Here is a 16,054-nt window from a genome sequence, read left to right on the forward strand (position 1 = left end):
TGTAACCTCCATATAACTTCAATGTAACCTACATATATATGAAAACAAAATGAAAAATTTATTTGTAAGTTCAGGTAGGTTATATAGATGTTACATAGAGGTTACAAGAGATATAAAGCGAATATAATGCCGATATAACGTCGATATAACCTTCATTATGTACGCAACGCTATTTACGGCTTACATACGCAAATTTCTTCCTGATACATGAGACTTTTTAGTATTGGAGGAAATGTCGAATCATCAAACTACCATCTCATCCCAATTGTGCCCTATTAATAAACGAAAATGAAATTCGGATTTCCGGCACCTCCCGTTCGTCTTCCTGATAGCCGTTCCGTCTCCGACCTTCGCTTCCGTTACGAGTCTTAAACGAAATTTGGATTTGATAAATCCTATTAACATAAATTTGATCATGCACCCAAACACTCCCTTAATAAAATTTTATTAAAATTAGATGAATTTTTTATGAAATTTAACAAGTTTTAATCAGACCTCCATCGACCTGGTTATTGGTGATGGTGAATAGGTTGAGTTTCTAATTTCAATCTAACATGATTAGTAGCTAATAAAATTTATGAAATAAAAATGAATAAAAAAATATATTTTATAAATGTTCTTCTGTGCTGAAAAATAAGAAGAAAATGTAGGAGGGCAAATATTTTTTAAGAGAAAATAAAAAATAAAATTATATAAGTAAAAAACTTATTTTCTTGTAAATAACATAAAAAAAAAAAACATTTTCTATATGCTTCTCTGTCTCAAAAAAAAAACATGCATAACCAATAAAATTATTTATTTAATATATATAATATCAAAATTTAATTATTTGCTCCCATAACACTTATATTATGAAATAATAATAATAATAACACTTTAAAGGGCTGAGCCCAAAATCCTCTAAAAAATAAAAAAAAAAAACAAAAATAAAAATGAAAAGCTAAACCCTAAAGCATTACGGGTCCGTTTGGGGCTTCTTGTGCCGCGTTTCAGGATAAACTGCTTATCCTGAAACGCACCCCGCGGGCCGGCTGCAGGGGTCGACCAACGGTCTGCGTTTAGTGTAAGAACTCAAACGCAGTTTCAGATAAGCTGACGAAACGTGCGAACCAAGCGGTACGACGGCGTTTTGAAAACGCCGCCCGCACATATAAGCTGCCCCAAACAGACCCTACATCTTCCACAAGTCGGTAGTCACATCACTAGGAAGATTCCATAAGGTCTTCTACACCAATTCTTTACCATATGGAATTATGGGATTTTAGTTTGGAACAAAAGTATTAATAACATGATAAGTTTAACATTAAGTAAATTTTAGGTGTTAGATATATAAATAAAATAATTTTTTTGTACTATATATGTGGATTCTCCATAAATAAAATGAATATTTTGTAACACTCGAAGCACCAAACAACAACAACAACAAAAACAACAAAGCCTTTATCCCACTAAGTGAGGTCGGCTACATGAATCTTTTTTTTTTCCTTGCATACTATTGAGTGTCCTATTTTCATTTAGTTCTAATAGATTAAGATCATTTTTATACAATATGCCCAAGTCTTTTTAGGTATATTTTTTTTTTCTCTTTTAACCTAAGTTGAATCTCAAATATCTAATCTCCTAATTGGATTATCAAATGGTCGAAGTTTAATATGACCAAACCCTCTAAGACAATTCTCTAAACTTGTCCACCGCTGCAGCTACAACAACCCCATCACAAATATATTCAATTCGCATTTTGCCTCTATATGTCAAGCCACTCATCCGCGTAAGCATTCTCATCTCAGCTGTGCTTAACTTTGTTTTATGATTCTTTTCTAAAGGCCAACATTTTGGGTCATAGAGCATTGTAGTTCTCACCACAATCTTATAAAATTTTCTTTTAAGTATAAGTGGTACTTTCCTATCATACAATAGGCCTGATGCACTCCTCCACTTCAATCAACCAATTTGAATTATACTAATAACATCCTCATCTATGTCACTGTCGCTTTGAACAATATACCTGAGATATCTAAAATGTTCACCCTTTTTAAAATTCATTACATATCAACAAATTCTCATTTAAATATTTCATTCAATAAGTTGAAAAAAGTTCATATCAACCATATTTATAGGAATCACAATGATAATAAATTTAAAACAAAAAAGGAGAGGATAATTTGAAGAGATTAATAGATGGTCATTGATGGATAAATGTGATAACCACATTCCTAATTTATTATTATTTTTTTTTAACATCCCATACAGGCCTCTAAATTTAAAAATTCAAACATTTTAGACATTAAATTATAAATTATTGTTATTATTATTATTATTTATTGAGCTCTTCTGATGGCCATTAGATTAGACACTTGCTTGCGATTTTGCTTGCGTTGTTGTAATAACTTCTTTGACTTTATTTTCTTGATCCATATGATGTGCTACATTAACTGGCTTGGATTTCTTGTAAGTCAAATTTATGCTCTTAGCTATATTGCTTGATCAGTTGGATCGACATTTAGACATAATATAATTTTAAAATATTTATGCTCATTTTTTAATGAGTTACATATATTGAAACATTTTGTGACTTTGAGTGGCCTTGTGCTTTGAAATTTGCCTCATGTGTGGTCACATGTTTTGAAAATCAAGCTCAAAAGCATTATAGTCATTTGAGAACCAAATAGCATTTTGTTAATATACCCTTTATAGTCATTTTGATCCCTTCCTCTTTCTATGGAGGCCATGACATATGTTGATGCTTATTGGGTACCCAAGGTGCATCGTCTTGCATCAAAAAGTATTTTGGAGTGTTGGCATATATATTAAAGCTTTTATTTGTTTATGAATTTATTTCTAGAATGTGTTTTGGAGTATTGAGCTTAAACCATTATTTGTTTATTACTGTAATCAGCCTAAACATAATGTTACAATAATGTTAATAGAAATGTATTTTGGTATAATAGTGACAACCAATTTTGGAAGTGATTCCTAGCGAGGATAAGCTTAATGTAAAAAAAAACTAGAAATTTAAGATTAATATGATGCTAATAGAGGCTTAAAAGATTCATTTTTCTACCTTGATTGCTATGCTTGACATAAATTATTGATAAATGATTCATTGATATTAAGAGGGATAAAACAGTGATGGATGTTGTATTTGATTTTTTCTACATTTGAGGTGTGCAATCTAAACTTGGTTGCATTCTTTCTTTTATATATGCATTATTGTTGGCACATGCTTTTGTAGGTTTTGACCAATTATTTTCTAAATGCATTATTGTTAACCTAACATTCTTATTGATGCTCTATTTTAGGCGTGTTTTTGTTGAATCACCTTATTGTTTGCATGCTTTACATGAGATATTTAGCACCCATTGATAGGCTCATTTGAAAAATACACTTAATTTTGGTCTGTTATACATTTGAAATTATTTTAATGGTTTCTTAAATATCATTGAAATGCATGGGATAGTGCTCTGTCTTTCTATGACGAACCTGCACGGAGTAATGCGATATGTATTTTATCCTTCTACGTAATATGTCCCAATATTATACATATCATATAGTATATGAATGGTTTTTCATGAAGTTTTTTAAGCATTATTACTAAAGCTTTTAAATGTTACTTGTAGTGTTAATGTGGCACTATCCATTAAGTTTAGCATTCGCTTAATGCAGGACGTTGAGGCCATCAACAATGTTGTCACCTACATAACGTATATATATGTGGTGTATCTATGCATTATGGTTGTAGTTTTTATAATGGATTTTATTTTATCGCACGTAGGGTCTCTTATGTTGTTCGGGTAAATATATCTTGATGTACTTTGGACCTTTTTTTTTGTTGTTTCGATTTTAAGGGTTATGAGATGTGTCGAATTATGTTTAGTAGGTCTTGACTAACCACACCATGCTTAGATTTAGGATAGTGCGGTGGTGCATGAAATTTTTGCCATTATCTAATTTCTTAACTCTCCTTTCTTCGACTTTTTAACCACTTGTTTGCTTCTCTACCATCATTTAAACATAATACTTTGTGTTTTTGAGTTTTCTTCCTTGAATTGATAGACTTCCTTTTACTAAATTACTTTTTGGAGTGTTCATCTTTCTCCGATCACTTGTTTAAATTCAAATTATACGTTGTATGCGTGCTTCCGATTAATTTAATAGTATTTTAAAAAAACATTTTTTCATTAATAATTTAGTTGATCAAAATAAGTTATAAATACTACTATTATATCAAGTGTTTTGATGCTTATAACTTAAAATTATTAAAATCATTCATGCATAAAAATTGTTTTCTAAAACATAGCTTTCTATTCACTTGTCTCAATAGAACAAAATAAAATTTTTAAAGAAATTTTTATACACCAACCTTCCAAAATTTTAAATATAATGTTATGACCACCTAAACTTAAAATTCACATTTTAACCATAGAAAAATTTATTTCATTTTGAAATACGAGTGTTCAATCAATTATATTTAAAGCTTTAGGTGTTTTTTGGGTGGTTGAAATAAAAAAATTTAAGTAGTTGTGGTGAATCCATTATATTTAAAAGTAGGGCTGTCAAAATGACTCGTTGTTCGCGAACAACTCGTGTTCGACTAGTTAAGATGCTCGTGTTCGGTTCATTAATTTTGTTCGATAAGTTAACGAGCCGAACACAAACTAAGATGTGTTCGGGTCGTTTTGGCTCGAAATACTACTAATCAAGTTTATATATATATATATAAAGTATATATTAAGTAGTTGTCGGCACTATTTTTTGTGTGGGTTTTGCCCGTAAGAAGCTGTCGGTCATCGGAATTGTAATCCCGTTGCTCGCTTCGGAAGGACGTTAAAAAAAAAATTTAGTAAAAGGAGTCTTTGTTCAGAAACAACTCGTGTTCGGCTCGTTAAGCAAACGAGCCGAACAAGAACAAATTTTTTGAGCTCGAAATCGTGTTCGGCTCGTTTACACCCCTGTTTAAAAGTTTGGATGATTGATATGTAAAAATCCTAATATTTAAAAATTAACTATTTTTTCTTTTTTTTTTCATAAAAATGGATTCTTTTGTTAAATTTGAATTAGCTCGTGTAACTATAAATATAATCGTAATAATGATGAAAGAATAGCTGCCACTCCATGCCCGTATCTTTGGTCCTCGTCAGCTCTCGCCGTCTTTGTTGACCATCGACGGCTTCCTCTTCATCCTTTCTTCCCTCCAAAAACCCTAAACCCTCCTTCCATCTGCTCCCCGTCTCGCAGCTCCACCTCCGCCACCTTCTCCTCCTCCAAAATGCTATCTTTAACATTAACGGCCCCCTTTATCTCCACCACCCGATCCCCCTACACTCTTCCTCGCCGTCCTCTCCTCATCCGCGCTCGCACCCAAGAGATCGAAACACCTCAGCCGCCGCCTAAGTCAGATCTCTTACCCAAGCTAAACCGCTACAGCTCCCGCATCACCGAGCCCAAATCCCAGGGCGGATCTCAGGCCGTGCTCTATGGCGTTGGGCTCTCCGACAACGATATGAAGAAGCCGCAGGTGGGGATCTCCTCAGTTTGGTACGAGGGAAACACCTGCAACATGCATCTGATGCAGCTTGCTGCGGCGGTTAAGGACGGGGTGAGAGAGGCGGGAATGTTCCCGTTTCGATTCAATACTATTGGTGTAAGTGATGCTATATCAATGGGAACAAGAGGAATGTGCTATAGTTTGCAGTCGAGGGATCTGATTGCGGACAGCATTGAGAGCGTCATGGCGGCGCAGTGGTATGATGCCAATATTTCGATTCCGGGGTGTGATAAAAATGTGAGATTTTTGCATCTTTGATTATGTCTGTCTGTTTATCCTTGAAATTGGGTTGCGGATTTGAATTGTTCAAGTTAAAATGATTTTGTTGATTGGCGTTGGATGGTAAAAATGCAAGCTTTATGCTTTAGCTGACTGCGTTCATTTTGCTTTCTAGCATTTATTTCATTTGAATAAATGAAATTGATGATAAAACCCAACCTATGCTTTTCATCTAATTTTCAAATTCTTACTCAAATTTCAAAATTCATGATAAAACCCCAACCCGCTCTCATGAATGCATCAGTTCTATAGTTCAAATAATCACCCGGCTGTTTGATTTATTAATATCAATATTTCGGGTGTTCTGTGTATAATTATCCCTTTTTTTAATTTGCACCGCACTATCTTGTTTTGACGTGAATGTTTGAAAGAGTTAAAGAGGTGAGTTTCATTGATTTGATTTTGTGTGTTTGTTTTGCCTGAGTTAATTATGTCGGTTCAAATCTTAATGTTAATTGAGCTTTGCTGGCTTTCATGGAAGCATGGCTAATCTGATTTTTTGTTAATCAATTGATATATTGTTATCTTACTTTATATGAGCGTCTATATTTTGCCATACTACTGCCAACTTTATAAGATTAATTTTTTTTTTATTTGACATGGACTACTAGTTTAAAAAATTATAACACGGATAATTAATCGATTGTTAATTAATTTAATTAACTCCATTTTGACTAATTGTTATCTAATGCAATGCTTGAACTTGGCTCCAAAGGTGAGATCCTATCACTTGAGGATACTTTGATCAGAAAAGGGGCCACTAGCCCTTAGTGCATGTATAATCCTCAAATCCATTGTGGAGATGAACCAGCTTATTGTTACGCTTATAGAGAGCCAATCCTCCTTGGACCTGCTGAAGGTGAGCTAGCCCTCCTTGGACCGGCAGAAGATATCATAACCGGCCCACAAGCATGCCGGTTTTGGCGACAGACAGGAGTGGGGCGAACAGGGAGTGCCGCAGAAGAAGGAAAGGGAGGGGTCCGGTTCATTAGGGCCATAATCGCCTATGCAAGGAGGAGAAATTAAGGGAGTTTGGTGGGAATGTTAGGAAGGAAAGTTTTTGAAATTCTGGGAATGGATTCTATTAAGGGAAGAACCTACGGTTTGTTTTTTTTTTAATGCATGTTTTGTTATGGTTGCAGTTTTCTTTCATCTTGTGGTATTCCTAGCAACGTCTAGGGTTTGGGAGAGACAATATACATCTCTAATAGTAGATTAACCTTGTTTTTTATTTGTTTTCTTTTGATTTTTGTAAGAGCAGCCCTTATTTATTTTTTTCCACCTATCTATTGCGATTTCGTTGTGGTTTGTTCGCTGATTTTGGTGTTGAGGCGTATCAGATTGGTATTAGAGCATAAATATTGATGGGATGACAACGAAGAAAGTTGACGTGCTAGAAGGCGATGTATGACAAATTTAATCAGGAATGGAAGAGTGGTTTGCTAACATGGAGGACAGGTTTTCTTTCTTTGAAAGTCGAATGGAGGATGAATTTAAAATCATATGAGAAATGCATGAGATGACGAAAAAACTTATAGAGATGCAGGCCAAGGCCATGACGATCACTCAAGTTGCCAATTCTAATCAAGGGTTGATCAGAGAATCCTTGGCTAGGACAAAAGGGAAGGAGATCGAGCGAGAAGACAACGAAGAAGGCCTTATCTGCCTACAAGCCCCTAGCGCCCCGGGGGGGGGGGGGGGGGGAGTTGGAGAGTGGAGACTTCTGACGGAGGGGGATGAACCAAAAATTGGAGTGATGGTGCAAGGGGCACGGAAGAGCACAATGGAGGAAGGAGGGATTCATGAGTGGGATATGTCTATGACAGAAGGAGGGAGTTCCACCCTAAACACATTGGGGGAAATACCAGAGGAAGAGGATGTTGGGGAGGAGATGCAAGGGTTAGTAAATTGAAGATGCCAACCTTCGAAGGGGGGATGCATATGGCTGGGTGTATTGGGTGAAAGTATACTTTGCGATCAACAGGTTGACCGAGGAAGAGGTAACAAGATTATGCTTGGAGGAGAAGGCTTTAGCGTGGTTTCAGTGGATGGAGGCAACGTATCCAATACACTCATTAGAGGAGTTTAAGGATTGTTTGTTGGATTGTTTTCTAGCCATTCGGGAAGTAGATTTACATGAGCAATTATATGCTTTGACTTAGGAGGTGATGTTTATGCTAGACCGAGAGAAGTTCGAGCTCTTATCAGGGAGGTTGAGGGGGATTTCTGCAGCAGGATTGGAAGAGAACTTTTTGAAAGGCCTAAAGCCCGACATGACCGCTTGGATTTAGAGAAATGATAGAGTTGGCCCAGATGATGGAGGATAAGAAATAAGTGAAGAAGACCGACAAAGGCGGCAACACCGGGGGATTCTACGAGAACACCGTGACAGTCACGACACTGAGAACCCAGACGGTATCATTTCAAAAAGAGACACCGAAGGAGAAAAATACAAGGCTCTGATCCAGGTAATTTTAAGCGCCTCAAATATGCAGAAGTGTTGGAAAAAGAAGAGCCCAAAGATTGTGTTACTGTTGTGACGAGAAATACGTTCCAAGACACCATTGCAAGGATCATGCCCTTTAGGTTCTTTTAGTTTAGGAGGAGCATACAGAGAGTTAGGAATCAAAAGTGGAAGCAACGGAGGAGGAACATCTACATTTAGATGTGGGATTTACGTTGAATCACACTATGAAGGTGCGGGGATGGATCGGGGAACAACTGATTGTGGTGTTAGTGGATATCGGGGTCACACATCACTTTATCTCAAATCAGGTTGTAGAGAAGCTTGGGTTGAAGCTGATGACTACAGGGAGTTTTGGCGTCATGATGGGACAGAGAAGCTAGAAAAAAGTCGAGGAATTTGCAAGGGGTTGGTTCTAACACTACATAACCTACAACTGTTGGGAGACTTCCTTTAGATTTGGGCAGCACATATGTGATTTTGGGGATGAAGTTGCTGCGAATATTGGAAGAGATGAATGTGGATTGGAAGTCCTTGATGATGGAGTTCCAAGTGGAAGGTAGGAATGTGGTGTTGAGAGGAGATACTAGCTTATGCAAAGTCATGATGTCGCTCAAAACCATGATCAAGTCGATTCGGGGAGCAAAACTGGGTTACTTGGTGGAGTTGGTGAGCATTGAGGAGGTTTGAGATTCAGAGTTGACAAAGTTTCTGGAAGGGATCCAACAGCCCCTACAATAGCATAATGATGTTTTTCAGTAGCCAAGCGGGTTACCAACTCAGAGGGAGCACAAGCAGGTTATTAAATAAAGAAGGTGTTTCTCCCACCGACATTAGACCATACGTGTACCCGCAAATTCAAAAAAAAATGAGATAAAGAAGATCAATTGGGAGATGCTCTTGATTGGGATTATCAGGCCTAATATGAGCTCTTTTTCCAGTCGTATCCTGTTGGTGAAAAAAAAAAGATGGTAGTTAGAGATTCTGCGTGGACTACTAGGTTTTGAACAAGGGAATAGTGTCGGACAAGTTTCCTATTCCTGTGTTTGATGAGTTGCTAGATGAGCTATATTGGACAGTCATTTTCTCAAAAATTGATCTTTTGTTAGGGTACCACCAGATGAGGATGAAGCTAACGAATGTGCACAAGACAACATTCAGGACACATGAAGAACATTACGAGTTCTTAGTGATGTTGTTTGGCCTCACCAATGGCCCGACGACATTTTAATCCCGTTCTTAGTGATGTTGTTTGGCCTCACCAATGCCCCGACGACATTTTAATCCCTCATGAATAGGATTTTTCAACCTTATCTCCAGAAATTTGTTCGGGTTTTTTTTGTTGATATTCTGATCTACAGTCGTACAGAGTTTCATGGCAGTGCGATCAGAGGACATCTTGGGGACACTTACGGGTGCAGAAGACCTACAATCGTCTAGCGACTTTATTTGGTTGAGATGTATAGAGACGTTGAGAATATGTTGGCATGCACATTTCATTTCATTGCGACATTCCTAAACAACTGTCTAAGTTGCGGTGATGTTTATCAAGAAAGTTTTCCGTTTGCACGGAGTACTGGAATCGATTGTTTTGGATAGTGACAAGGTATTCCTCAGCCACATCTGGAAAGAATTGTTGAGGTTGCAAGGGACAGTTCTCAAGAGGAGCATTGCATATCACCCCTAGGCCGATGAACATATGGAGGTGGTCAACATGAGTGTGGAGACATACCTACATTGTTTTGTTTCTGATACGTCGAAAGAATGAGCCAAGTCGATTGCATAGGCTGAATATTAGTATAATACATACCACACCGCATCACAGGACACCCTTTTCAAGATATTTTATTTGCGGGATCCATCTCACTTGGTATATTATGGGCATGGCGCCACATTGGTACCTAACGTCGATCAGTACTTGGAGGAGAGGGACAAGATATTAGCAGAGCTCAAGGGGCATTTATTGAGAGCTCAACAAATCATGAAGAGGAAAACAAAGAGCACATGAGAGAGGTGCAGTTTGAACCAAGGGACATGACCTATTTGAAGTTGAGGCCCTATCGACAGAAATCATTGGCTAGACGGAAGAACGAGAAACTTTCACTTACGATATTAAGGGCCATATGAGGTGATGACATGCATCGGGGTAGTGGTTTATCGTTTGAAGTTACCACCATCATTTGCACTACACCCGACCTTCCATGTGTCACAGCTGAGGCGCGTGATTGGAGATCTTAAACTCTCATCTACACTACTGCCGACGTTGACAAAAGACTTAAACTTGGAGGTGATTTTGGAGCCATTAGAGATCGAAGGAGTGCGTTGAGGAGTAGAGGGAGCAAAGGAGTTATTGTTCAAATGGAAGGGGCTACCAGACTATGAAGCAACATGGGAGCCTTGCGAGGTGACCCACAAGCAGTTTCCATCCTTCCACCTTGAGGACAATGTATCTTTTTGAGAGTGAAGTAATGTTATGCCTATAGAGGAGTCAATCCTCTCTGGACCGGCTAAAGGTGAGTCGGTCCTCTCTGGACTGGCTGAAGATAGCATAACCGGCCCACTGACGGGCCAGTCTTGGTGACGGACAGGAGTTGGGAGAACATGGAGAGCCGTAGAAGAAGGGAAGGGATGGTGGGGTCTATTAGGGCCATAATTATCTATTCAAGGAGGAGAAATTAAGGGAGTTTGAAGGGAAAGTTAGGAAGGAAAGTTTTTGAAATGCTGGAAAGGGATTCCTATTAAGGGTAGAACCTACGATTGTTTTTTTTCTTATGCATGTTTTGTTGTGGCTGTTGTTCTCTTTCTTCTTGTGGTGTTCCTAGTGACGTCCAGAGTTTGGGAGAGAAGTTCTACCTCTAAAATAGTAGATCAACCTTGTATCTTGCTTGTTTTCCTTTGATTGTTGTAAGGGTAGCCCTTCTTTGTATTTTTTCCATCTATATATTGCGATTTCATTGTGGTTTGTTTGCTTATTTTGTTGCCGAAGTGTATCACTTATATTGCTTCAACACATTATGCAGGGAAAATAATAAATTCTTTCATTCTCCGCAAGTGTGCATATGAGCAATGTGAAGCTTATTTGTAGCAACATATGGTGTAAAAATTTATTAAGATAGAAATTGATTGCTTTTGATGTTTTTAACCTTTACGCAAATCTCCTACTATCTAGACTGATGTGACATTTATTTTTTAGATGTCTGGTACAATTATGGCAATGGGACGGCTCAATCGACCTAGTCTCATGATATATGGTGGAACGATAAAGGTCAGATTGAATTTATATTTAAAAAATCTTATGGATGATCAAACCTGATTTTGTTTATTTCTTTAGACACAATTTATTTGGTGATGACTTGTGCATGTAAAAGTACTACTAAACTATTGGTGGGATGAAAATAGAACTTTAATAATTAGAGTTTCTCAAATGTGTACACCTTTGTACATTTCATGGCTAGAAAGATCCTAACTATTTTGTTACTTAGGATCTTGTTTTGATGTTATGCAGCCTGGTCATTACAATGGAAAAACATTTGATATAGTATCTGCATTTCAGGTATGCAGTACATTTATTGTCACATTAAACTATTTTCTATTTTCATTAATTTTTTATTTTTTGTGGTTTTATGAAGATGAATTATATTTGTTTCATTATAACCGATATTAAATCACCTTATTTTGTGTGTTATTATGATTTTCTGCTCTTCCTCTTTTGATCTATTACTAATGCTTGTTCAGGAATAACTTTCATCCCTGGAAATATTTGGATGGATTGTACTGCACTATGATGTTGGTCTTCTACTTCGTTTCACCCCATCATATAACCATTAAAGAATTTCAACCATTTCACTTGGTTTTGCTATAATATGTTAGTATCTCAGATATTTTAAGGATGTAAATGAACCGAATCTAGTCAAGTATCATGGTGTTTAAGCTCATTTATTTATTTTCTTATGAGGTATAGCTGATGTTGAACATGACGTGAGTTTTTAACTCTTGTTCGAAGGTGTCTCATAGTTATATTATCAAGTTTGAATCATAATCAATGTTTTAATGAATGTAACTTTTTATTTTATGAATCATAATCATTGTTTCAATGTTCCAATAATTTTATTTTAATTTTATGTCCCCGTCTTATTAATGCATTTGTTACTCTTTATATATATGCCACTTCCATGTCTTCGGTTGTTGATATTCTCTCTGCCTATTTGATATAATCTTTTTTCAGTCATAGCTTCGCTACATTCCATTATTTTTTCTTTATTTATTGTTATGTTCAACTTTGCTAAAGTTTTGTTACTGCCTAACATTCAATCTCATAAAAATTTGTCAGCCTAATTGTTATTTTATAACATTTGCCTTCAAATCTAAGTGCAATTCTTTTGTTGTATAATGCCTTGGAGGCAATTGTTCATTTTAATGATTTAGCCTTAATTTTAGAAGTTATATTCTTATTAATATTCTTTTCTTATGCATAAGAGCTTTAAGATATTTAAATTTGTCAAACATAAGTATCACTTTAACTTTTAAATATATTGATTAATAATTTTTAATATTATAGCAATTAAAATTAATATCGTATAAGTTTTAAGTCTGCTAATTCCAAGTTCTTTTCTTTTTGAAAGTTTTATTTTCTTAAACTTTCCACTTGTTTCAATAGATGTTTTTCATTAGAACAATTTCATTCCTAAAACAAAAAAAAAGCGCCATGGCACCTTAATTTGAATTTTCTTCAAAAGTATCTTTATAATCAATACAAATAATATATGCTCAAGGTTTATGCTTAATGTAATAGAAACTATTAGATCACAAGTACTTTTAATACAATCAATAATTAATTTTTCATATTTTTAATAACTTGATCATACTTTGACATAGTACATTCTTTTCTTTCCATTTATAGAATATCAAGTTTATTGGTTAAATGAATGAATTTGGCATCAGTAGAGTGACTCAAAGGAAACGAAGAGACAATAGGAAGAGAACATATCAAATAAGGGCTTTTACTGATATTTGCGCTCTCAACATAGCACGGAAACATTTCAGCAATAAATTCCCTTCGAGCGACCCTGAATATCCTTAGCAATGGATTAGCTTACAGAATACATTGTTAGTTTCATTGTCGTTGACATTGCTTTTATGACATTTTGTGCCACCTAAGGTACTATATGTACTGCATGCATCAAACTCGCATATTTCAGATCGCCTCATTAATTTTTACCATCTGATTTTCCAGTTAACAAACTTTATGTAACATCGATCCATGGTTTTCAGGTGCTGATAGCTATTTCATTATGGTTACATAATAATTTTCCAAATAACCTTTCATTATATATCGTCTTAGTTATGTTCAACTTGCTTTTATTTCATCTCGAAGTCATTAGGAAATTGTTTCAACTAAAAGCGCTTATTTTGTTTCAGTTTTACTTATATTTTTCCTAATGTCGAAAACTCATTCCATGTGACGTGTTCTTTTGCCTTTTGTTGAGATTGTTTCTAGTGCTATGGCGAATATGTCAGTGGTTTGATCACCGATGACGATAGAATGACTGTTTTGCGTAATTCATGCCCTGGAGCTGGGGCTTGTGGTGGCATGTATACTGCAAATACCATGGCTTCCGCTATCGAAACAATGGGCATGACACTCCCCTACAGGTACTGCTCCTTCCTAAATATGTGTATTCCAATGTTTAACTTCATATTTCCTCTCAGGAACATTTACACACATAGCACACAATTCGAATATATTTACTTATCTCGCAGCTAAAATTTCATGTTTACATACATAGCACTGAACTTTAATATCACATCAAAAGCACTATCACCATTTTTTAAAACTGAAATACATTTTTCATGCATAAAGCACCAAAGTGCTATCTATCTAAATATGAAGTTCAAGCGTAAGATATGTAAATACATAAGATTTGTGTGCTTAGGTATGTAAATTTCCGTTTCTTCTAATAAAATTTTGAATTTTTTTTTCTGACATTCATATAAGCTCATCGACGCCTGCTGAGGATCCCTTGAAGTTAGACGAGTGTCGTGTAGCAGGAAAATATATGTTTAATTTGTTAGAGATGGACTTAAAGCCTAGAGACATCATAACCGAAAAATCACTACGTAATGCAATGGTTGTAGTCATGGCTCTTGGTGGGTCGACAAATGCGGTGTTACATTTGATTGCTATTGCTAGGTGGGTGTCTTTTTTGCTTTTGAATATATGGCAGATCATATATCCAACTACATTTTCATTGTTTCTTTTGTAGGTCTGTAGGTTTGCATTTGACTCTTGATGATTTTCAGAAGGTCAGTGATGCAGTTCCTTTCCTTGCTGATCTCAAGCCTAGTAGTAAATATGTAATGGAAGACTTGCACAAGGTAGCTGAAATGTTTCCTTATCTTACTTTTCTATGATTTTGTTTATTCATTTTCAAATATGAATTTTTTGTCAATGGAGAATTGTTTTTTTTGCGGATTTACGTAAAATAGCACACGATTTTTATTTATATATCTCATAAATAAACTTACATACCTATACACATAGCACTCAAATATTTAATATCATATAAAAAATAGCAATATTATCATTTTTTAAAAGTGAAATACACCTTTTCATGCATGGGTTTAAGGGTCCGTTTGGGGCAGCTTGTGCGTTTCAGGATAAGCTTCTTATCCTGAAATGTGCGTTTCAGGATAAGAAGCTTATCCTGAAACGCACAAGCTGCCCCAAACCGGGCCCCGCGGGCCTGCCGCAGGGGTAGACCCGCGGTCTGCGTTTAGTGTAAAAACCCAAACGTTGTGAAATACACCCTTTCATGCATGGGTTTAAGGCACCAAAATGCTGTCTATGTAAATGTGAAATTATAGGTGTGGGATATGTAAATTTTTAGGAATTGTGTGTTGGGTATGTAAATTTTCTTTTTTTTTTTTACATGGAAGCTGTAACCTGACATCATTCTTTCAGATCGGGGGAACACCTGCGGTGATTCGTTACCTCTTAGAAGAAGGATTTTTGGATGGAGATTGTATTACTGGTACGTGCAATGATATTTTTGAAATATGTGCTTATCATTTTAATATTACATCATAATAAAGTGCCTTTATCGCAGTCACGGGGAAGACTCTTGAAGAAAACATGAAGTTTGTTCCCTCTTTAGCTGAAGGGCAGGTATTTTGTTGGCTCTTTATATTGTTTTTGCTAATGTTCTTCTTTTGAAATCATAGTTTTTACATGTATATAACACCTAAATTTTACTTTTTTACATTAATATCACCCAAATTCTTCATTTTGCATAAAAATTTAAATACATCTTTTCGTGCGTAGGCAATGTGGCATGTATGTAAAAAAATTAAAGTTTAGGTGTTAGATATGTAAGCACGAAAGAATGGAGTGTTATATATGTAAATCTTGCTTTATGTTTTTGGTTTTAAGCAAATAATACGTCCCGTTGGGAACCCCATCAAAGCAAGTGGGCATATTCAAATACTGTATGGGAATCTTGCTCCAGAGGGATCTGTTGCTAAAATTACTGGCAAAGAAGGATTATATTTTTCCGGTCCTGCTCTTGTTTTCGAAGGCGAGGAATCCATGATTGCAGCTATTTCTGAAAATCCTATGAACTTTAAGGTCTCAAATTCTGATTTAAGTTGGCTTTCTCTAAGTTTCAAATGTATTTGGGAATCTTCTGATTACTGATGTTCTTCTTCTGTTTTCCAGGGCAAAGTAGTTGTTAAAAGAGGAGAGGGGCCGAAGGGTGTTCCAGGAATGC

General features: G+C 35.9%; 1 protein-coding gene across 1 annotated transcript in view; it reads left to right on the forward strand.

Moving 5' to 3' along the window:
* Positions 1–5,112: 5,112 nt before the first annotated feature.
* Positions 5,113–16,054, forward strand: part of LOC110019433 (dihydroxy-acid dehydratase, chloroplastic) — a 12,354-nt gene continuing 1,412 nt past the window's right edge. Inside the window, exons 1-10 of the mRNA XM_020717090.1 lie at positions 5,113–5,782; positions 11,482–11,553; positions 11,794–11,841; positions 13,786–13,940; positions 14,284–14,478; positions 14,552–14,663; positions 15,250–15,319; positions 15,395–15,453; positions 15,718–15,912; positions 16,003–16,053. Of these exons, the coding sequence (XP_020572749.1) occupies positions 5,267–5,782; positions 11,482–11,553; positions 11,794–11,841; positions 13,786–13,940; positions 14,284–14,478; positions 14,552–14,663; positions 15,250–15,319; positions 15,395–15,453; positions 15,718–15,912; positions 16,003–16,053 (1,473 nt within the window). The 5' untranslated portion in view covers positions 5,113–5,266. The remainder of the gene's footprint in view (positions 5,783–11,481; positions 11,554–11,793; positions 11,842–13,785; positions 13,941–14,283; positions 14,479–14,551; positions 14,664–15,249; positions 15,320–15,394; positions 15,454–15,717; positions 15,913–16,002; position 16,054) is intronic.

The sequence above is a fragment of the Phalaenopsis equestris genome, unplaced genomic scaffold, assembly GCF_001263595.1.
Source record: "Phalaenopsis equestris unplaced genomic scaffold, ASM126359v1 Scaffold000002, whole genome shotgun sequence".
Classification (NCBI taxonomy): domain Eukaryota; kingdom Viridiplantae; phylum Streptophyta; class Magnoliopsida; order Asparagales; family Orchidaceae; genus Phalaenopsis; species Phalaenopsis equestris.